General features: G+C 40.6%; 1 protein-coding gene across 4 annotated transcripts in view; it reads left to right on the top strand.

The window, feature by feature from the left end:
* The window catches only part of THSD7B (thrombospondin type 1 domain containing 7B), a 318,202-nt gene that overhangs the window by 132,584 nt on the left and 161,917 nt on the right, over positions 1-23,701 (top strand). For 3 of the 4 annotated variants that reach the window (XM_065070332.1, XM_065070334.1, XM_065070331.1), the window contains exons 7-9: positions 1,899-1,925; positions 5,031-5,186; positions 6,784-6,981. In XM_065070332.1, the coding sequence (XP_064926404.1) occupies positions 1,899-1,925; positions 5,031-5,186; positions 6,784-6,981 (381 nt within the window). The remainder of the gene's footprint in view (positions 1-1,898; positions 1,926-5,030; positions 5,187-6,783; positions 6,982-23,701) is intronic. The other variant, XM_065070333.1, reaches the window with a different exon arrangement.

Raw genomic sequence — 23,701 nt, 5'->3', positions numbered from 1 at the left:
AGTGCTCTCAGTCTCTTCTCATAAGAAAGGTGCTCCAGGCCCCACATCATCTTTGTATCTCACCGCTGGACTGCCTCCATTAATCCCTTGTCCTTCTTAAACTGGGGAGCCCAGAACTGGACACAGAACTCCAGATGTGGCCACCTATGGGGTTTCTTCCCTGTTTTCCTTGTGGCTTTTCTCAGCCTCTCTGGTGGTCTGTCCCAGTGATGTCCAACATCTGCTGGCCTTTTCTGGACAACAGCCAGCAAAGTTCAAACATGCTGGAGAATCCTCTCTTTTTATTCCCCCATCATTGCGTTTGCTGGCGTCCCAACATCCCTCTTGCCTCTGTGTTTTTTCCTGGACGCTCTTAACGACTTGTCACCTCTGGTCTGCTCAGTCGTGTGCCAGTGGGACACCCGTGCTCACTCTGTTTGTCAGATCATAGAATATCTCGATTTGAAGGGTCGTTAAGTCCAACTTAGTCTGCAGTTTCTATCGATAATCTTTACCAATTCTGCTGTGGTGTAACAACACAACATCCCACTTGGGATCAGGATCCAATTCCCCAGCACAGGATATGGACACAGGAAAACTTCCTATTCCATGAAGTGCTAATAGCCTGTGCCACTTTAATAAAATTGTGAGGTTCTTTATTGTCCTGGAATACATTAAACCATTGTTGCTCTTGGCAGTCCGCTATTAACCCTCTTTCATGCTGTGATTAGCCTTCTATTCATACTTTGTTTCTTGTCTATTAAATAGATTTTAATTGAAAATAGGACTCCAACTTTGTGCCTTGTGGCTTCAAAGCTAATTGATTCTTCTTAGAAGCATAAAGACACCTTTTCCACCAGGCATGGGGCGCTTGAAGCTTTTTAATGGAGAAAGGGACTGGACTAAGGTCGGTGCCATTTCCGGGCTGGTAAAATTACATTCACCACTTCTCCTTTGTCTAGTCTTTTGTTTTTGCTACAAAAACAAGTCCTTCAGGTTAGAGAAATTACTTACAAATGTTGTGCTGGTTTATCTGTATTATGTTTTACACATGTAGGTGTTTTTAGAACACAACTCATTCCTTTGTGATTTTCTCAGGTAATTTCCCTTAGTATTGATCCAAGTGTCTTTGGTTTTTAAGTCCTGGCAAAGGCAAAAGTAAGAACTTTTACAAAGATATACCATCCCTTTCTTTTACCTTGGCAATTATTAATTTGGCTTAGTTTTGCCAAAATGTATGGTAAACAACTGTATTTATCACCTTGAGAATTATATATTAGCTAAAATGTGTCTGCACCAGTATATAAGAGGCAGTCCTGATATTCTTTGTGTGTATTCCAGATTTGTTAGTGATATTTAGAAATGTCTTATTCAGGTATTAACATCAGAAATGTTCATTGTCAAAGGGAAGTGAAGTTAAGGTCCAGGAAAAAAAGGTGTTATTTACCTCCTGAGGAGTGGAAAACTAAATTTGAAAGGAATTGCTGCAACCAAAATACCATCCTATACGTTTCTCCCTCTGTCTGGTCATCATTGCTTTTTAACATAGTGTTGGTATGTTTGCCTGCAAGTATGTGTCTGTATGACTGCAGTCATACATTTATTGGCTTAAAATTGCCTTATGGAAATAATCATATCAGAGCCGATTTCCTCTTCCACTCTTCCGCCAAATCACTACCTCAGTCAAAATATATAAGGAAACAAGATACTTTAGAACCCAATTTATTATCTCCTGCTGGTAGCAATAATCTGAAAATAACAGCAAATAGTAAAATTCAAACTTGCGGCAGACACTGGTGCTGGGAACAGCTGTAGTCGCATTTATAAAGGATAGATCCAATATAACAGCTATAGAAATGTGCAATGTTTCAGAGGCTCTCAGATTAGTACTTGATTGCTTTTTCTCGTTTGTTCTATAGATTGGGAAGAACACAGGATTTTAAAAGGTATGAACAAGTGTAATAAATAAGCTGCTACTTGAATCAGAGATATTGCCTCCCCCCTCACTCTTCCCTAATGTCTGCCTTTCCCTTTCCCCCCAAAAAGTGGATAACATTTTTTTCCAAGGAAAATAATTACACAAAAAGCACTTTTTCTATATGAGTGTAGGCAAATGCTATTACAAAGGCAATTATTGAGCAAAACGGGAAGGCTGTCCAGTACATAAAGACGGTCCTAGCAGCTGTGTTTGTTTATCACAGACATAATGTGAGGATTTTTTCCTGAACAAGGCATCCCCAGCCAAGCTTTCTGCACCTTTTTGGATGCTGAAGTGTGTGAGAATTTTGGCATTTAAAAGATTTGCAGGAAAAACCCACCTTATTGTTCATGGGGAAAAAAAAAAAAAAAGAGAGGTATTTATTAGAGTATGAAAGAATAGCAATAGAAAATCACATCAAGCTTTTAAATAAAACTGATGGAAATCAGAGCTGTCAATCAAATGTCTGAAGAAGGGATGAAACTCTTTTATAGAGGAACCTGCTGGTCCACCCAGTCCCTCTGGTGATCGTGCTGGAAGTTGTGACTCTTTATACCTGCCTGGTTATGGAAAGGGATGCTATTACATATGCATTTATTAATGCAGCTTGCCTTTTTTTGTTCTTGTCTTATTCCTGAAGACTTTCACTGGAGGACCGTAGTCAATATAGAGAGAGTATAAAGTGACACAGACCTAGAATATATTGGGATATTTGATTAAAGTGGTCTGTGTATTTTCTGATCTACATTTTCCAGAGTATATAGGATTACTTAAGAAAGTGAGTAACCAAGCAGTCTTGTTCCAGAGACAAGTAGGAATTTGGTCCTGGGGGAAAAAAGCTCCTAATGCTGGAATTAATTGGGGCATCAGCCCAAGGGAGGAAGAGGAGCAGGAAGGTTGTTGGCAGGGAGGGGAAGGCAGGGATTCCCTCCAGAGTAGGAAGGAATCTTCTGTGAGTCCAGGATGGCTGGTAAGCTCAGCCTACCAACAAAACCCTGCTCCTTTAACGCTTCGTAACACATTTTTCTTGTTTTTCTTTTATCCAAACTGAGCTTAAAGTACACTTGGCACCACTGCTCATAGCTGGTTTGTTTTCAAGGCAGGAGAACCAACCTGCTTTATTGAGATTGATCCAGATTTAAATGAGTCAGTTGCAATATCGAAACAATCTACAAATCAGTGAGGAAGAAAGAGCCATTGCTAATGATGATGCCTTGAGTTAGAGCGGAGTAGGACTGGACTTTATTCCCCGAGTTGACCATATGGACCCAAGTTTATTTCCTTTCATTCCTTCAAGTGAAATCTCCAGAAATGATACAGTTCTGCAAAGCTTGATGCTGAAAGGCAGGGTAAGCCGTGCATGAGCCTTCTGGCTAAAATACATACTCTTATCCTTAAAACTCAAATATTTATCTCATTCTGTCATTTCACTTGCAAGGTCTCTAGAAAAGGTCTGTTTATTTTACCGTTCAGGTGAACTGGATTTATTCCACCCTGCTGTAATCTCTAAGTGAACATGTCAGAGGCCTTATGGTGCCTCAGAGTGGTCTTTGTTACTAACATATGATCTTTCAGGCTAGGATTAAATCACAGCTGTTGTTTAATCCTGTTATTCCGATGAGCTGGAACCATAAGCGCTGATATTGGTCTCAAGTCTCAGTTTCAGGATGCGCGAATCAAAATTTACTGAGATTTTGAGCACTGAAGTCTTCTGCTTAAAAAGAAAAAGTGCTTTTCTTCAAATGATTCATTTTAAAGAAAATGGTGAAGTATCAGAAAAAGAAAAGATTACTCATATATTGGGCATATTTTTATAAATTCTTTTCAAGTTGATTCCATGCATGGAAGCAAAGGAAAATAGACATTAAAAATAAAAATGAGCATAAAGCAAACTCAGTAGCTATGAAAATTAATGAATTCTTGGTAATACCATGGCAGAGTAAACTCAAACAGGCCTTTGCCTTTTGAAAGACTGCTTTGATATTGATTTATCTAAAGAGACAGCCAAATTCAGCCCATAATGTAATTAAAATGCAATATCATATAATGACTCAGAAGACAGATTTAAGAGTCTTTCCCCTTCTTTTCCTTTCTCCCTCTGCCCCGAATAGAAAGGCAAGAGAAATTAATTGAAAGTAGAAATCTGTTATGATAAATGAAAATACAAAGGGAATCAGCTTTCTGAATTTATTGTCGGTATCAATTAAACTGGTAATTGGCAGGGTTTGGGCTCGGCTGGTCTCTTGGAAGAAGAAGTTTGGAGATCCATGCCTGCCTCGGGTACAGCAAACTCAAGTACCTGTCTCGCCTCCCAGGCAGGAAAGGTGCTTTCTGCATGTGTCTCTGGAGAAAAAAACGAGAGCTCTGCTCAATTTTAGTGAAAGTAGATGAAATTTGAAAGGTCTGGACTCTGCATCTGTCATCTAGAGGTGGCAGCAGGTGTGGAACAGGAGCCCTGTCCCAGGTTGGCCAGAGAGGTGGTAGATGAACCATCCCTGGAGACATCCCAGGCCAGGCTGGACGGGGCTCTGAGCAACCTGAGCTGGTGAAGATGTCCCTGCTCATGGCAGGGGGGGCACTGGGGGAGCTGGGAAGGGCCCTTCAACCCAAACCATTCTATGGGGCAATTCTCCTGTGCTCAGGCTTCTGTGACATGCCCCTTCCTGGCTCCAAATTGCAGCGTGAGTCTTTTGGATTTCCTTCTTATACATCTTCCTCTTCGGTATGGCATAAAGAGGTCTTCTTGGCCATAAATGCAGGGGATTAGATTCCAGTTTGTGGCTCCAGCATTGTAGAAAATCAGCACTGAATTTATTATTAAAGCACCCATTTACCATTAAGCATACTCTTAATTGGCCCGCTGAATATGAATCATTTAGATAATACTTTACGTGGCTTGCTGAACAGAGGATTAACTTTTTGCTCTGGGAGATAAAACTCTAAAAAAGCGCTGGATTTTGGTGCGTTCAGGAAATCTGAAGCCAGCAGTAAACTCCTGAGCTCTGTGCATCGGTCAGGGCAAAGTTACAGCCTTGCTTTTGTTTCCCCCCCCCCCGTTTTTTTTTCCTCTCAGTTCCTAGACCAGTTGATGGGAAGCTTTGCCTGGGTCCTGCTCCCTCCACCTCCCAGCTGTGTAACGTGCCGTGCCCTTCGCAGTGCGTGGTGTCTGCCTGGGCGGTGTGGGGTCCCTGCCTCCCCGAGAACTGCCAGGACCCCCACGGAAGAAGAGGTAATGGCTATTTGTATATAGCGCTTTTGCAGCATCGGGGGATCTCGAGCAGGTAATGGAGTATTATGAAAAGATTGCAAAAGCGGTGGTGTCAAATTCGACATTGGGAGTTTAATGTATTTTTAAAAAAAAATTAATCTAACATAGGATGAGGCTCTTAGATGTGCGTACCGGAGTGGAATATGACCTTTAAAGGCTTTTTGCAGTTATTCTTGGGAGAAGGAAAGGCTGATTCAGATCTTATCCTACATGGATCTTGTCAAAAAGGAAAAAGCCTGATCCCCGTGGCAGTACCGCTGCACACCTGGATTTGGGACAAATAATGGGTGAGGTTGGAGGGTGTCAGGACTGAGCTGTATCCCTCCTGCCCTCTTGGTGTTTAGGCTCACCTGAGAGATTGTCTTCTTTGTTCTGGGTTTGGTTTAAATTCCTGGAAGAAGAGTGTGCAAATACAATTTAACCCCCTGGATCTGAATTGACTATTGTACATGTTTGTTGCTGCAACACTTTGAGATCCATTGCAGAGCCTTTGCTAAGGCTCGAAGTTGAAAAGGCGATTGCTGGAGTTCATGTCGGGGAATGAATATTATCGCTGGGATGTTGCACTTCTCTGAAAACAACACAAGTTTTTGAAGTGATTGGAGCCAGTTGGAATTTTTCAAATTAAAAAGAAATAATAAAAATATATGGTTAAATATAATGTTGAATCATTTCTTTTTGCTGTTTTGAGAATGGTGGAGGTTTGGTCTGATACATTCCCTAAAATGTTTTCTTTTTCATTCTCTGTTTCATGGCCAAGTCATTTCTGTGTGGCCTCCACTAATGCTCTATATTTGCCCCTTGTCTGAGACTGTTGTGGGAAAGACCAACATGTATTTTATTTTTCCCTGGCTTTCTTAGAATTCTGTGTCATTTACATAACAAAACACGCCGAAAGATACGTGCGTGTTAGTTCTGCATTTTATACAGCAACATGACTTTTGGTTTTATTCAGAAGGAGGTAGATTATGTAATCAATTCTTTCATTATTTCTGTAACCTTTTTCTTCCACTTTACATTTGAATCTTCCAATTTAATAGGATGTCATTTCAAAGAGGTCTGATATGCATTATGTATCAGGGATCCTTACACCTTCATAAGGCAGAATACTAATTTCTTAGTAAACTGCTCTGCTGTATCTCAAAACAAGTCTTTTCATTAGTGGATTCCCAGACAGAATATAGATGTCCTTTGTATCTTCAGTTCCTTAACTGTTTCTCTCTTTTTATCTTAATCTTGTTGTTGCATTAATAAATGCATCAATAGCAAATTTCTATATTTGGACATGTATATTTCTATCTAATTTTGATGAAAGGGAAAAAGAAATGGGAAAAATATGGTTTGTTGGAATTCTTTACACACTGTTGGATTTTGCTTGCCCGGAATGTGGACACATCCAGCCGAGTGCCATCCCAATCAATTCAGTTTGTAAGTGTTGTGCTCATGTTTGTCTTCATATCTCCCCATTCCAGATGCCCTATATAGTTCTCTTGCTATTAGATTATTTGTACAAATGCTTTTTGCTGTTGTCCAGTTAATGCAGTTTCTCTTTTTCCAGGCTTTAGAATGAGACACAGGCAAGTGATCGTAGATCCTGTAGGCACCCTGACAGGTTGTCCTCATTTAATTGAATCTATTCCTTGTGAAGACCCGCTGTGTTACGAGTGGATCCTTTCAGAAGGAATATGTGTGACTCACCATGGAAAATGTGGACCTGGAAACCGCCTCGTGAAAGCCATATGCAAGAACAAGAAAGGTACGTAACAGTACAGTCTTAAAAGACCCATGGCATTCTTTTAAATGACATTCTGCTGCAAAGCAACCGTGATTAATTATGATTGTTCCTTTCTGAATTTTTGTGAAGCTTTCAGATTTTTGCGTTGCCCGTGGTGCTCACAAAAGCCTGGTGCTGATATGGCTTGGGATTTCACTTGGAGCCTTCTGTTCTGTTTTATCCTCAGAGATCTCTCACCGGTCCAGGTCATGTGTTGTCACTGCTGGCCTTATCACTACCAAAGTGGGATACCAATGGCCTGGTTCTCTCTAAAATCCCTTTTTTGCACAACTTGTACTGAAATAGGGCTGTCACCAAGGCCAGCAACACTACGGGCATTCAGAAAATTAATCTGGCCCCTAGCGTGTCTTCTCTCCTCAGTTTTCAGTGTGCGGTCCAAATGCTTATCTCGTTACAATAACCATCATGAGAAGGAATGCTCGGTTGTGCTGCCAAAGTTAATACAAGAACTAGATGTAAATGAAATGATCACACTAAGTAATACTTTATTAGGCAGCAGTTTGAGACCTGCAGTGTGTTCGGTTTACAAGTTGTTAATAATGAATAAGTACATTTTTATATGACGTTTACAAACAACCAGCAAGAGCTTATTGCTTGTGCATGGTTTGAACCTCAGCCAAAAGTTTCATTTCTTGATAAGGTCACTGTTGTCAGGTCTTTAGATTCAATTACATGGAGCATGGTTTTGCAGTCCTTAGTCACAGTGAGACTGTGCTATCATCGCAAAAGTGGCAGAATTGTGGAACTCTAGAGCCTGAAATATATCTGAAACGGAGAATTCTTCTTTTCCATGGTGCTGAAACAATTTCAAGTTGATAACAAGAGGGGTTAATTGGCAAGTAGTTAAAAATAGTGTGTCATTCATGAGGTATTAGAATCTGACAGAATAAAGTGGTGGCTGCTCTGTCTGAAGAGCACAGATTCTCCTCAAATACGTTTAAAATTTATGTGTTCTTCTTGTAAGTTTGTGAAAATGGGGAAAAAATAATCATCAACTGTTACAAAATGACATAGCTGGAATACAGTGGAGTGGAAAGAACTGCCTCTGAATTTTGTCTTGAGTCTTCCGCTGTGTTCTCATAGCTGTAGGTCCAGTCCTGCAGGGACATCTGCAGATGGAGACTTGTGTTGCCGAGGAGCACCGTGGACTTCACACTGTTAAAGCTCTGCCAACATTCATTTCCATGCGCCGATTTGTGACTCGGAAGGAAAGCATCTAACATGGCAGATGCTCACTGATCTCTGATCAAACTGTTCTCTGTGGCTGTGATCCTTAAGCCTCCACACCTTTGAAGTGTCTCCTCTTAATTGTTCAACAAGTTACTGGAAGTCTCACAGTAGCCTTTTCATTTCGATTACTCTATGCATGTGCTATTACAAAATAAAAAGTCAGAACATTTTTTTCCTACCCGAACACCCTCAGACAAATGTCACTAGATGTGATCTTTGTCCAGTTCTAATTGAGAAGGTTTCACAAGCAAATATCCAGGTCACTACGCAGGTTAGAATCACTGGCTAATACTACTTATAAGCTTGTCTGAATTTTTGATCCAGTAGGACAGGACCGGCGGTTTCCTTAAAGTAGAACTTGGAAAAAAAATAAAAATAAAAATTCTATTTTCTTCTGTCAATCCTGTAATACTAGTTGCTTTGTTGTCAACGTTTTTTCCTTTGTAATGTTCTCTTACATAGATTCCCATTGCAATAAGTGGTCTGTTAGCTTGGATAAAACCTGGAGTAAGTGACAGAGATGCATATGGTTTTACCTGGAATAGTTGGTTAGTTGGTAGTGAGAAACCAGCAGGGAGTCGTGTGAAACTGTGAGACGTATCAATTACGGGTAAAATAGCTCAAGGCGTATGCTAATGCTTCACATTACATAGAAGTTGAAAATCCCGTGCAAGTAGCTATCCTGCTGAAAGCATTTAGGGTAGTTGCATTATGTGCTGTTTTTTTCATTTACTTAAGCACCTCTTGCAGAATTCAGCTCCATATACTAAGATCCACTCTTTTGTCCAGTTATTCTATCATCCGTGCCTGGCATTGTTGCTCAGTATTACCACTGAGCACTTAAAGGGTTAAAAAAATAATTCTTATGGACAAAAATCCAATGTATCATCATCTTAACAGTTCATTTGGGCATGGAGTATGTTGATTGTGTATAATCCTTAATTACGCTGACTGCAGAGGAAGGGAACTGGCCATGTTTCTCAGTCTTCCATAGCAGAGAGGACTTCTTTCTCCAACTGAAACCTCACCTTTGGAACCCCTTGTAATGTCTTTTCTTTGTGATTTAGAAAGCCATCCTTTCTGTTGAGAAGGTTTTGTGGTACTGACCCAGGTAACAAACTGCTACTGGCCTGAGCTGGAGCTTGAACAACTTGGGCCTGAGTCAGACCTGGGTCTAACTGTTTTGCAGGGTTTCTTTGAAGACTCCCATGTCAAAGTAACATCTCTTTGTAAGGGCTGGTGTGAATTTCAGTGATGTAGCACTCCTACTCATTCTAGAGGTAGAGAAATGACTTTTTGTTTCTTAAATAAGTTGATGTAGGGTGTCCATAATGAAGGGGCCTCTTTAGGCATTTTTTTCATGGAGTAACTGGAATCTGTAGTTTGTGATTTGCTGCAGTTGGTGTAGATGAGGAGCAATGAGAAAACCACAATCATCTCATTACTTCGTCATTGTTAGCTGTTTGCTCCCACTTAGCGGCATCTCTAATCTCTGTTAATAAGTTATTGAACATGTATATGATACTTCCGAGAAACTCTCGGTGTCTGGTCCATATCCTTTCACTGTACCTCATTTGTAGCATCAGACGACAGAAGTGTAATAAATCAATTGAAATTAATGTGTAAAGATGCAATGAAGTGATCCATAGAATGAGAAAAGGCCTATCTTGCATCCTTCTTCCAAACAAGATTTTTCAGCAAAGTGTTTTTTATTTAGCTAGTGAAGGACAGCAGATATTTTTGGGGCTTTCTGTGAGGCCAGGAAAATGGATGACGATACTGAAAATTGGATTACGTAACTGTATCATTGGGTACATGGATCTATAATTCAGATCAAATAATTTAGTTGAAATATATATATAGGTATATATATATTTTTTTTTATATCCACAGACAACCCAAGAATTGTGATTTTTCTCAGAGTCGTTACTTTAGGTTGTTCAACAAGGAATTGAATTACCTCCTGTTTGTAATCTGTCCTTGATCAGATAGTTGCAAGTAGTTGACATTTGAATTTGGGCAGTCTTGTTTAGAACTGACAAACGTTACTGTGCATTGACCAGATGAAAGTAATTCGCCAGTTCACTTGCTCTCCTTAAATGTTGCTGCTCAGCAGGTACAAAACTACGGCCATGGTCAAAACTTGCGCATTTTTAATATGTAATTGGACACGAACCAAAATGTATTGCATTTCATTTTTTGAGTACGAGGACCTAAATCATCTTTTGTGTGCTCTGCCTCTTATGCCTTTGTGCAGGCACTTCGGGGATGGTGACACAAAGGGAACTGAACGTTGTAGTAGCTACAGAAAACTGCTGATCCCCTCAGAGAGCAGCACGTGGCTCGGGGTCGGTACGTGAATTTCTGTCCAAACAGGAGCTCGTGTGTCTTCATAGGTACTTTCACAGTCCTTTGGTTTAGATGCTAAGACAGACAGCTGGAATTAACATATAAATGTTGTTGCGTTCAGTCTGATGGAGGAATTTGGGAGCCCTTTTAAAAATTATTTTCCACCTCTCTTTTGGGCTGTATAAATAATAGGAAAATAGATTGAAACAAGACAAATGTTGAACCGAACTGTGGCTTTTAGAAATTACATACATTATAGCTTGTGAACGGAGCAGCGGTTATGATGGGGAGTGCAACCTGGTTGCACTGAGAACATGTGTAAAAGGAACTACAACAACAAATTAATGAGATCACAAGGATGACTCATAGAAGTAGCAATTCATTTTTCAGGCCTTTTATAAATGTTTCTGACAATACTGTAAAAACTAAATCTCACCTCTTAGCAATGCTCTTGAATAGACTGTAAAATGTTATTATTCAGAATCATACCCGCAAGTCCATCAGTCTATTTTGTTGTAATTCCCATGTCATCATTTATTAATTTACTTCTGCTTGTTCTGATTCCTACCGGAAGAACTATTAGTAACAAAGATGATTTCTCTGTGATAGTGAACATCAGTGTCTAAATAATCAAAGGTATGAAATAATTGATACCTAAGGGCTTCATTGTTTTAATCAGAAATTATTAGACTGGCAACAAGGTTTAACGCAAAGGTAATGGGATTTTGCTGGAGTCAGTTGGTTTTACTAAGAAATGCGGGTAAAAAAATCCATTGTCATCATTTCTGCAGCGTTACACCAGATGATTAAACCTATGCTTTTCTTTTTCCTTCTCCCTTTTAGTTCCTGGTACTAACATCAAAAAAGCCCACACGTTCCACCCCCCCAAACAAACAGACAACAGCAAAAATCTAAATCCCAAACCCCACAGAAACAAAACCCACAAACCATCAAACGAACAGGGTATAATTGCAGGGGGTGGTGACTAGAAGAAATCCACAAAATAAGGCTGTTCACCAAACTGTTAGGCCTGTTGCTTCTTTTGCTTTTTAGCAGAACACCTTTATACTATCCCCGCAGTTCTGTCAGGACTGGTAAGAGTCATTTCAGCACAACAGATTTGTTCTGTTTTCTGTGTCATCTCTGGTTCTGGACAGTCAGTATCTACAATGTGATGCTTGCCAAGAAGGATTTTGGTTTTAAGCGTTAATAAGTGTGGGGTGAAATACCTCTATTTCCAAATTTCTGTTCCAATTGACGGTTTTATTTGTGAAACCAGAGGATGATATTTCAGACAATCAAAATGTTTTCTCTCAGCTTTTTTTTTCTTAAGTTTAAATGTTTAATGTTTGCTTTTTTTGGTAAATGAACGAGATCAAGCCTAAAATGAAGTTAATTCTCTTTAGATTACACATTTTGGCTTATCCTGAAATTACTTTCTTCTTAAATCCTCTCGCAATCTCTCCTCATTCTACTTAAAACAGTTACAGATTTTTTTACCTTCCTTTTTTTTTTTTTGGTTCGGTGCCCAAACAGAAATCCATTATTCACACAGCTCTATTGACAGAGCAGACACTGCAATCCTGTTGGAATTCAAGTGAAGAGTAAAGGGAAGTAAGGTAATCAAAGCAGTGTTATTTTAAGATCCAATATTATGTTCTGCCAGCGCTTGACAGTGACACTCTGCACTTAGGGAAGCTGAAGACTCTTTGGGGGTAGAATATTAATAAGGGTGTGCTCCGGTACCTGACGGTGCTCCAGGTCCATCACGCCGTGTCCTGTGGTTGCCTGCAGATGCAGCTGGTGGCGGGAGCTCCGCTCGGCAGGAGCGTCCCCAGCAGCTCTGGGAGGAAGGGGCTGTGAGGAGAGGGGATGTCTGCATTTATTCCTGCTCGAGGCCACGAAGCGAGCAGCTTTCTGACACGTTCCTTTCTAACAGAAATCTCGGCAAAGTCTTTACCGGGGGACGATTTTTGATTTTTCATCTTGTAATGGATTAATGATATAGAATGAATTTGCGGGGGCTGTTTAATTTCTCGGAGAAAAGTTTTACTGCATTCAGTTTATTGAAAGTAAGTTTTAACTAAGTTATTTTTGACACATCAGAATAAGCTCTTAAATCTCCATTGATGCGTTGTGTCCGGTGACACAACACCATGTTGTGCTGGTTTGACTGAAAATGGGTTAAACCACAACACACGTCTAATGGTACTTCTAGATTTTGTTTCTCCTTTGAGAATAGCGTAAGCTTTGATGATGATAATTCTTTGCAACTTTTAGAAACAGAAGCAGTTTTGTTTGTAAAATTAAAATACTTGTTTTCAAGTTAGCATGAACATGCACCTATCTTTAATCTGACCTTAATGCAAGGAGTAATGAAAATCAGTTTTTCTCAGTGATGCTTTTTCCTGTGCACAGAGCGTACCTGTGAGGGCTTGGGCTTGCTGAGAGGGGCAAGTGGAGCGTGCGCTTCTATGTATACAAAGTAAATGAGAGAATGAGGAATAGCTAGAAGTTAATAGCTCAGTCAGTGGATGAGGGACTGTTTTGTCTCAGCTTCTGTGAAATCATTGATGTTCAAAAAGACAGACCTGTACACTGCTGTGGTCACATTTGTGTGCTGTCAGCATCAGCAGGACAGAACTCGCAACGGGAGTTTTGCCTTATGAGGCTGTGATTAATACATATACATTATGCACTGTTCGTGTAAATGCAGACAGGAAGTGAGACAACTTTACAGCTGCAAGATTTGGAACTGTTTTGTAGGGAACAGTAAAATTATCCAGTTGTTAGACACACTTGCAGATACAATCAATTAAATGAAACAGGTTCCAGCTCTTCTAAGCCTGGAGGTTCGATTACTGTTGTGGGGCTCAGGCTTCTGCACCACATTCCTCATTCCTCCTCTTAGTGCATGAGCGTACCCCACCGTACCCCGTCATTGGAGCGGCTGATCCCAAACCAGTATGTTTTCCTCACTGTTAGAACACAAATCCTAAAACGCAGCATGCAGAACCTTCTAGCAATGAGATAGGATCTGTACATCTCACTTGGCGGAAGCATGTTGCACTGTAGTAGCAAGACTGATGCGCATTATGAGCGTTTCAGGAATACTGAAGCATTGTGTGTGGTTCATTCAATAGATTTGAGATCCTTTTTTTTGTAGTCATAAAGATAGGTGTGCTCTTTGAGCAGACTGGCTGCCATCAAACCTCTCCTCACAGCAGCTGGGACCATGCCAAATATTTGATGTTTCCTGCTGCAAACATTTAGAAAGACAAAATGCAGATTGTGAGCTGCTCTGGGAGTGGTGCAGTGACAGTCTGAGGACAGACACCATCATGAATTCAAGAGAATTTATTGTCATTGCATCCTCTACTGAAATTGAAGAAATAGAAAATCAGCTTTAGGTTAATGTTAGGGTTAGTTGCTGAAAAGTATGAGCTTTCTTTGCTTAGTCACGCTTTAACAGTTTTAATTCATTCAAGATCATAGCAAACATATGGCCCACAAACCAAGGAGAATAGAAACTCAAAAGTCTATAAGCAACTCTTGTAGTAGCTACATTTGCATAAATATCTGTGTCTTAGAGTCAGGCATATTGTGCTAAAGTACAGGCTGAAATATCTAATGCTGGAAAGCTGGAAAGTTGTGGGTTTGAATACAGAGGAAAAACTCGAACGTGCTTTGATTCATTTTCTTTATCTTTCAATGCAGATACGTTGCATGATTTCCATCTCAAGTGTGGCTGTGCTTTTGCGAGAGCTGCTGCCGTGATTTGTGCCCGTCATCCAGAAGGCAGCTCTAATCAGTATCCAGTGGAGGTGTTGGCTCTGTGTGGTTGGCACACAGGGATACCAGTGGAGTTGATGAGGGATGTAGCCAGCTTTCATCCTCCCTATGCTTGTCAATATAAGGTATTACAGCTACCTGTGAAAACAGTTTTCTGTGCCAGCTGAGCTAAGTGTGAGATTGTGGTTGATGCAGAATGCCCTCACGTAAGTTTCTATGCAAAACCATGATTATTTTCAGTATCTAGTGTTCCTTTTTGGTACCTAATGTCTCTGAAAGATGTTTTTCTAGACTTCAGAGCAGTGTTAAAACGCTGAGGGCAAAGGCCATTTCTTCCCTATGGCTCTTTGAGCAGAGAGATGGATTTTCAAAGATCCAGTGCCCACTTGCACTAACGAGATGGAGCAGCAGGCGCTGATTTTGTTTTTAATGAACCTGAGCTTGAAACACCTGTAGATTTGGAATGAAGGTTCAAGGTAGCCCTTTCAGAAATGGGTATTATAACATTAAGAAAACGATAAACAACACTTATGGCAAGATCTGTATTGCCCTTTTATGTTTTAAGTGTTATAGAATAAGTCTGACATAAGTTGATCTGAGTTTGTGGTAAAGGTTACCTAAAGAGCATGGTATGTGTGTGTGACCTGTAGCCTGTTACATTGGTGCAAGAGTTTTGAAGAAACTGTACAGAAGGATTAATACTTGTATAGTGGCTAGTGCAAGTGTATGATTTTAAGCTATTTATAAACTGGTTTTTAATGTCTAGGGACTCTTTATTGAGTATGATGCTTTCTAATGTTTCAGTAATGAGACTGAAATAAGGTTCCTGTGTTGTATTTTATAACTGCGAAAGTATTTTTAATCAATTTTTTAAGTCTGGAAAAGAAATCTTAAAATAGATTTATTTGGTTTTGCCCCTCACAATATATTATAGACAAAAGTCCCAGACTGTTTCAGTAAGAAACAAGAAGAATACCTAGAAGTGCCAATGGCAATTCCTGTTTTCTCAGTGAAATGGAGCATGCAGCATAAAATACCTGTTTGGCTGTTTTCTTTAAACTAAGCATAACTTCACATACATGTGACTTCATACTCTTTTTAGAGAGTTATTTTATTTCTTAGGGAGCACTGATTCAACAAAGGGGAGATGTGAGCAAAATAGGATCCTTCTTGAAGTGTGTTTGAAAGGTAAGTAGATGAAAAGTTCTAGAATTACTTTATGTGGATAGAAGAGGATGGAGGCTAAAAGGTTCGATTTGAAAATGACAGGATTCTGGATCTGTGACACAAAGGTGACTGAAGTTACTAGGAGGAGCAGATGGAGGATGTTATAGTGAGGGTTCATCTTGTTCATAAGGATTCTGCTTTTTGGGATTAAACGGGTTCCAAAAGTGGTTAACGATTTCACTGCTTTTCTATTAGCAAAGGAATTGTTTAACATACCTAGATATTTTCCTCACTCCTTGTACATGATTTGGTAACGTTTGTGTTAAGTCTCTCAAACAGCACCGGGCACACGGTCTTGAGGAATAAAAGAAATGGGGATGCTCCGTGACATCTTTTTGTCTTCCTCATCCCAAGCAGAGTCTCTAAGGCATTTTATGCTTTAGTCCCACCCTTGCTGGTTTTGATGTGTTCAGAGGGGCTCTCTGAAGGTAACCAGTGGCTACTCATACCATGCACATCAGTCATGATTTGACATGATGCTTTTAGAGCCTCTTTACACAGTTGTGACCTCAAAACTTCCTTGGACTTCAGTTTCCTACTCATAATATCCCCCTGAAATACATGAATTCAAACCTTTTTGTATTAATACCATCCTTAAGTAATTTGTATTCAACCAGATATTCCAGCATGTGTATATGACACCGTTCACACAACTTTTCGGAAGGATCCTGTAGGTAAACTGAAAGAAAGCCCAGCACGGATTGTGCGATCATGAGCCCTTCATTTAAGCAGCCCTTGTGAACTTGTCATGTTGCAGAGATGGCTGATGGTTTGCAGAGATGTTCACAAAATACTTAATTAAAATAAAAAAGTGAGTGAATGGGAAAAGTTTCGTGTTATACATACTTGAAGCATTTTTTGCCCCCTTCTGGGCACCGGTGCTTGACCAGCCCGTGTCCAGAGGGACAACTTCCCCTTGGTGGTGACAATGGTTTCTGATTTTCTCCAACACTTGGCTGGTTGTTCAAGTAGGCATTTAAATCTTTAAGGGACCAGCCCCTCTGTCAAATTTCATTTTCATTAATAAATTTTCTGGTGTTCAGCAGATGGATAAACAGCATAATGGCATCTCCTGATTTCCTTAGGATGGCAGGCTAAAAGAAGCCAGAAGACAGTTTTTAATGCATTTGGTATTTTTCAGGTTCTTAATAGACAGAAAATTGCCCAATTCTCAGTTCAAAATTGTTTTAGCCAAGACTTTTCTTCCAAGAGAAATAGACAAAACATTATAAAGGCTTCAAATTAAACAGAAGATCATTAGGGTAAGGAAATGACTGGCTGTATTTTATTGCAGTCTGTGAGGTTTAGTGGGCTGGAATCCAACTCATACGATATAACTTGTAGAAGAAAAAACTGTTTCAAAATAAGCCAATTAAGTTCTGTATCAGGTAGTATCTAGAAATTAATTTTCATCAGATGGTGTGAAAAGAAATAAACTAAACCCGATCCTGCGGACAGGATGCTGAGACCTGGCGGTGAATATCTAGCAATTCGCAGCATGTGGGGCCGGGGGCTTCCCTGCCTTGGTCTGCAGAGGATTTGGGGTGCGGGGAGAGGAGAGGTGGGGAGCAAAGGCTGGGAGCAGGCAGGAGCTCTCCTGTGCTCCCTGCTCCGCACACCGGGGGAAGGAGCTGCCCCAGGGTCTGGGACAGCAGGTAGTTCCTCCCCAGGTTTATATAAGGGAATAATTTGAGTCTAACTTCAATAGGCAGCTTCTCACATTGATCTCTGACCACAGCCTTTTAGCGGAGGAAAAAAGAGGAGTGTTTTTTGTGTAATTTAATCCTTTCCTGCTGGGTGGCCCTGCAGGAGGCTTTTTCTGTAGCTAGAATTCCTTTGGTGCTGCATGTTATGTGTTGGACAGGAACGGTTGTGAGACCCACCTATATACAGTAGTTCTGAATGCTGCCGAGTGGAAATGAAAGATGTGTGTTGCACTTTCTTTGAATTTATTTTTATTAAGCTGTTACGAAGTAGAGCTGATTAAAAACAAATTTAGTCACTTGTTTTGAGGTTTGTGAATGCCGGAAGGGAAGGCTTCCCCCCTTAAAATAAGAAGTTTTGAACAAACTTTTAATTAAGAATTCAGGACTTGGAAACTTGGGGCTAGTGCTGCACTACTGAGATTTGCTCTGGAGCACATTGGTTTGTCATTTTTAAAAGTAAATCTTCCTCTTAATTCTAATTGAGTATTGTAATGCCAGGACTCTTCATTAGGCAGCAATTTGTGATTAGTCAGGTGGTTGTAATGGAAAGAGAAGAACATGAGATGAAACGGTAGAGAAATTGCAGAGCGGGGAAAACGGCCACGGGATGCGGCTGCTAAATGCTCTTTAATGTCCTGCTGATGCTGGCAGATTCCCCAGGGAATCCAGCGCTCTCTGTGGGATGGGATTCCATCCTCACGCAGATCCTGGCATGTTTCAGTGGATCTCACTTACGGGACTTGAGCTCTGAAGCTGTGACAAGAAATAATAGGCTAAGGGCAGCCACAAAAAGGGAGAACTCCTAATTCCTCCAAAACTTTGAAGCAAAGCTATTATTTTAAGTGTAGATTACATTATCACATTTGTTTATCTGTGAATTGAATCTCTTATTTAATAAAAGGTCGCTTTTGTGAAGTGCCAGAGTAAATGTAAATTAGTGAATCGAGAAAAATCAGCTCTTCCAGGAGACTGAGAACTATTTAAAATTCCATTGTTCGGTGTTTTTCTTTCTGTCTGTGTGAAGCACATCTGTAATTGTCTCAAATTAGGTACTGTCTTTGTTTAGAAGAGTTAAACAAATAACAGGACAAGATATTTCATAGTTCCTTTTCAAATAAACAGCCTGTTCTGTTTTTATCTCTAGGCAGTTTGCAAATGTCAGAGCAAAGCTATTGAAGAGAACGTGTATATGAGATGGAGTTTTTTTAGAGACTGAGTCATCCAGTATTGTTGGGATGCATTTTCCAATTCTGAAGCGCAGTCCTCCCATACTGTATTATTTTAACATATCCTTTTGTCATGGTTCTTAAAACAAATGCATTATTTAAAAATTCCTGTTGGACTGTGCGAATTAGACTGTAAGCCTGAATTTGTTCAGTGCCTTTCTGGGACCTGTGGTCTATATTTTGCCATCAGTTGCATGATGGTGTTGCTACCAACAATCCCTGCCATTGGCCCAGTAATTACCAAGCCCAGAAAGAGAAAAAAGGAGAAACAAGGTGAATGAGTCAACACATCCATCTGCCCCCAGCAAGCAAATGGGCTGTTTGCTGGGACTGGATGAACCCAGGGTGCTTTGCTGGATGGACAAAGTCACCTCTAGGCAGTGTGAGCTCCACTTCTGCTCCCTTTCCACATCTGTGGCATTGCACTCGAGTCTGCCCCGATCTGGGGGTTGTTTCCATTTGTTACTGGCCAATGTGCGTGAGATATAAAATACCAAGTCTTTTTTTTGTAGTGAAAATGCGATGACCCAGCAGGACTGGGAAGTCCTCGTGAACTTAGTGATCGGCTGTTGGGCCGTTCTGTAGAAATGGCTCCATCAGTGCTTGAAGCAGGTGGGAGATGGGTCTTGGCTGCTTGTGAGACATTGTAGAAACCAAGATGATTCCTTAAGTTCAAGTTTCTTTTTTTGTTACCAGATGCAAAGTTTCCATTAAATAAAGCAATAGTTGTGTCCCCCCCACGCCCCATTTCACCACGTTTCCCAAGTTTCATACAAAGTCAGTGCTTTGTTCTGTGCTTAGTGCTGTGGCAAAGTAGACTGGAGCCAAGAGGGTGGTTTGTTCTCTTTTGTGGTGTTGACAAATAAAGCCGACTCATTTGGTAACTCTCTTGGAATGTGTCTGAGACTGTAAATTTACCAAATTTCTCCCTGCAGAGATCTAGAGACAGCAGTTTCTTGCCTATCAGTAAGGCCTTTACTTTTAATGCTATATATGACTTGAATCCCAGGAAAATAGTTCCACTACTGCTGTTCATTTATATCATAAGAGTCTGTATTAATTCAGAGTAGGGCTAGGTGTTCTAATACATTATTTATTTAGTTCTTCAAAATGTCTGTGGTGCTGCTTGCGGTTGACAGAGCTTGTTCTTGTTTCTTAATATTATATGGCAGCCTGTTTTCCCAAGATGCTCAAATAAATGAATGCCTTCAAATACAGCTGTTATTTTAAAAGTCACTTTTTCACCCGCCTTATTTTTTTTTTCCCTGGTGTAACTATAGCATCCCATAATCTTAGTTCTGATTTCTCTACAATCATCATTTTAAATAGTGCTGGAAGGATTATTATTTTTTTCTTGTGTGAGATAAACACCTGTTTAGGTCTTGAATCGGAATATTTAGCCCAGCTAAAGGGTGACAGAACATCCTTAAATTCAATAACAGAGTCCCTTAATGTGAAGGGTGAAGCACTGATCTCATACTTTCTGACAGTCCACAAAGCTTACAAATCAAAATACATGAGAGCACTGTGTGACTGTGGGTGAAACAAATGGCGTACAATCCTTGGAAATGAATGAGTCATGGGAATGAACATTGGCATGTACATCCCCAGCCCCATATTAAGATTAAAGTGAGTTGTCTGCTCCACAATTGCATAATTGCTTCTGTGACTGATTTGGTGCTGCTCTCTAATAAGTTGTGAATACTGTACGCTGACCTGGTTAATGGGATGTTTACTAAATGAATATATTTGTATAGTTTAATAGGAAGATGTTTGGAAAAATTAGCAGGATGAGAACGAATGGCTCGAGAGAGTAATTTTTCAGCAAGTGCTGGGGTTGCGGAGGTGACGGCAGCAGCCTTGCTGTTGGCGTTAGGGGGCTTAGGGGGTGAGGTTGCACAGAGCCGGGTCCCGTTCCCTCCCCACCACAGGGACGTCTGTGCGCTGGGTACCCGCATCACTATGGAGCATCCTGGTCCTGACCCCTGGGCCAGCAGGACGTGCGGGTGGCTGCTCTGGGTTTGGGGCACCCAGACCCTGCACCCCACGGAAGATGCTGCCAATGTGGGGGGAGCAGCCTCCGTCCTGCAGCTGTGCCAGCTTCATTTTTTAAAAAATTCTTTTCTTGAATGTAGCTATTTTAAGTAATATAGGCTAAGATAATTATTTCATGAAGTAATATTATCTGCAAATTAACCTTGGATCTTTGCGTAGGTTCAGAAAGAGAGAGATAAGGAATTTTATCGCAAATTGCAGACTTACTGGGTTTAACGTAAAGGCCGTGGCAAGTAATACATTTAAACTGCATTTAAGTAGTAAAGACCAGAATATCAAAGTCTAGAAGGAATAAACATTAATTTATTCAGAAAGTTTTTATATTTTCTTTCTAGTTTATATGTTCTTTTCACACACTGTCATTTAATGAGGTTATATTCTGATTAAAGTAGAAAAATAAAAAAGTAAAATGTTTTATTTCAGTAGATAAAAATGTGCCTTTAATAGTATATCAGCTTGCCCTGCATCGTCTGAGCTAACGGTACAGTTTTCCCTTTGTTCAGCATGGCTACTAGACTAATGGATTTTGGGGGGAAAACAGCCCCTTATATGGACTTTCAATTGAAATCCATATTTTCATTTTCAGTGACAACTAATACATTTCCCGTAATCCTTTTCAAATATTCACAGGCAGTATTCCCAGGCATATATTTTGAAGGTTAAATGGTTGAGGATTTATGTACTATACTATGTAGGTGGGTCTGAATAAGCTAATAAGTCCATACGGCCCCTTCATTACCGGAGACTGGATTGCGGCTCAGAAACTAAAGCTGCGGTAGCACAAAGGTTTGGCTGGTTAATGAACTGTGGTTCTAACGAGCCCAGCGTGAGGTGCTGGGCTGGAAAACTGCTTTTCTGGTTGCAGAGCTCACTTGGGTATCGTCGTGTAGAGCTGCTTCATGTCATGGAGATACACCTTCCTGGCAGCTGGAGGCTTTGACTCTGTCCAGACACATACGTGTTTTTTAATATAGACTGCAATTGGCAAGAGTAAAGAGCAGTAATTAAAATAATATTCCATGAGGTCTGCATTTTAGTACGGCTGTTTGATTAAAATTGGATCTGCCTTCTCCTCTCCCTGGAGGACCATTGCTCACTTTGTGGCTAATGAAGTGGAACAAGCACCGTGATCAATATTTATGGTGTCACTCTGGGCACCTGCAGTTCTTTCAACCCTTCCTGTACGGTGGAACTGGAATGGAGCTTTTTAACTCCAAGCTAATTAATGGCAAACTGTGCAACTTGATACGAAGTCTGGAAAGACCGTTCTTAGTACTGTTTCTTCTCAGGGGCACAGGCAACTTGCACAGATTAGCTGGTTCTCAGGCAAAAAATAAGAAGTCAGTTTTCTTCAGGGATGTACGTTTGGATCCCTCACTCATCCTTTGGCGTTAATTTGGGCTCTCCCTGTACTTGGCACAACCACCGTTGAACACACACAAAAAACCAAGGCGCTTTTCTTTCAGCTCTGTTTATAGTCTTCTGCCCTACAGCTTGTCTTGTGTTTGTACTCTAGTCTCTACTACAGGTTCCAGTAGCTGCTGGAGATACCATGTGTTTAAGTCCAATGTGAATACCATGGAGTTAATTCTAGTCTGCAATTTGCGTTTCATCAGGTTGGGGGCTGTTCCCAGCTGTGCCAGGGTATTTTTATACAGCTGCTCATGAAGTCCACAAACTATGGCAATATTTTCTGTCCAAATCAGCCTCGCAGTACTTTGTTCCACAGTTCTCTTCTCTCTTGAGTCCTTCAAGGCTTTCCCAAAATAATCATACAATCTTTGAACCCTTGGTGGGTCAGTCCCTTGCAAACTTTGCCTGTTCTCTGCCAGTGACAGCGGCTGGAGGCAGTCCAATGTAATTAGTGAGCATTTTGGAGACTCTGCTTTGGCAGCCCTGTTAAATATGTGCACTGAAAGCAGGATTGCTATGGGACCTCTTTTTTTTCCTCAATAGGTCATCTCTATGATCTGTAAGTTTACTTAATTGGAAATTAGCCATTCTTATTAACACAGGAGATAACCTTTGGTCCAAATTCTGACATGGGATAAATGTATATAGTTCTCACTAAAGAGGAAGAAAATGCATCTACATACTCCAGGGTGGAAATTTGCCCTTTTGTGTCCACTGCAGTTCTCCTGGAGGAGAATTTCATTTTCTAGTAAAGGCAATAAATTTTCGCTGCTCAGATAGGTGACTACAGAGGTTCATCATCAGGATTTGAAGAAATAAGCCTCCTGAGAAGATGGATGATGACAAGGGGAGTAAGAGTTGTTATCCAATCATTTGTCATGGTCCAGAACATTAAGATATATGGGTAAGACCCCAAAGGTGTGTAAAAGTTCCTTTTTCCAGCAGTTTGGTACATGATAACTTACCCGCTGCAGTCAGCCGGTATTACACGCTCTCTGAAAACTCATTTTGTTTGCATCTCTTTGTATACACAGCACATAAGCGGTAACATGTTAAATATTGCTGGGAAGTTTTACACATCATAGACACGTAGCATCGCGATTACAGAATCTAGAAGCAGACTTCCCTGGTGCTCACGTTAGCTCCCTTCTCTCCCCGCTCCATCCCAGTCCAGATGTTACGTTATCAGCCTCACCTCTTTTGCTGATCGTGTTCAGCTCCTGGCTTTCTCCAGAGACTTTTCCCTCTCGCTGCTTTCCTGTGGCTCACTGTTCTACAGCTGTTTCCGTCTAGTTCTTCACCTGTCTCAAGGCTTCAGAACCACGTAGCAGCCATGGGGCGCAGTGTCAGCTAGTGAAAAACCAGATTAAACATTCATGGTTGTAGGAGTGCTTGTTAGCATATATGTTTTAATTCAACACTTCCTGCTGGTTTTCAATATGTTGGGAGGTTATGTTGCCAGTGAGGTGACTTCAGGGTCTGTAGCAGAATACATTTCAACTAAGTGCTTGAGAGCCGGTAACAATCTTGCTCTCCTTACCAAGTTTCAAAGAAAAACATTTCCCCTTGCTTTTTAACAATTGAGTATTCCTCTGCATACCAAATGTGGTTGAGACGAGATTTCTGAAGGAGTTGTGTTAAATTCTGGTTCTGCAGCTGGGATAGCTGATCTCTGAAGACCAC

Source organism: Columba livia, chromosome 7, assembly GCF_036013475.1.
Source record: "Columba livia isolate bColLiv1 breed racing homer chromosome 7, bColLiv1.pat.W.v2, whole genome shotgun sequence".
Classification (NCBI taxonomy): domain Eukaryota; kingdom Metazoa; phylum Chordata; class Aves; order Columbiformes; family Columbidae; genus Columba; species Columba livia.
Note: the sequence above shows the minus strand (reverse complement) of the source record. Positions and strands in the feature narration are given on the sequence as shown.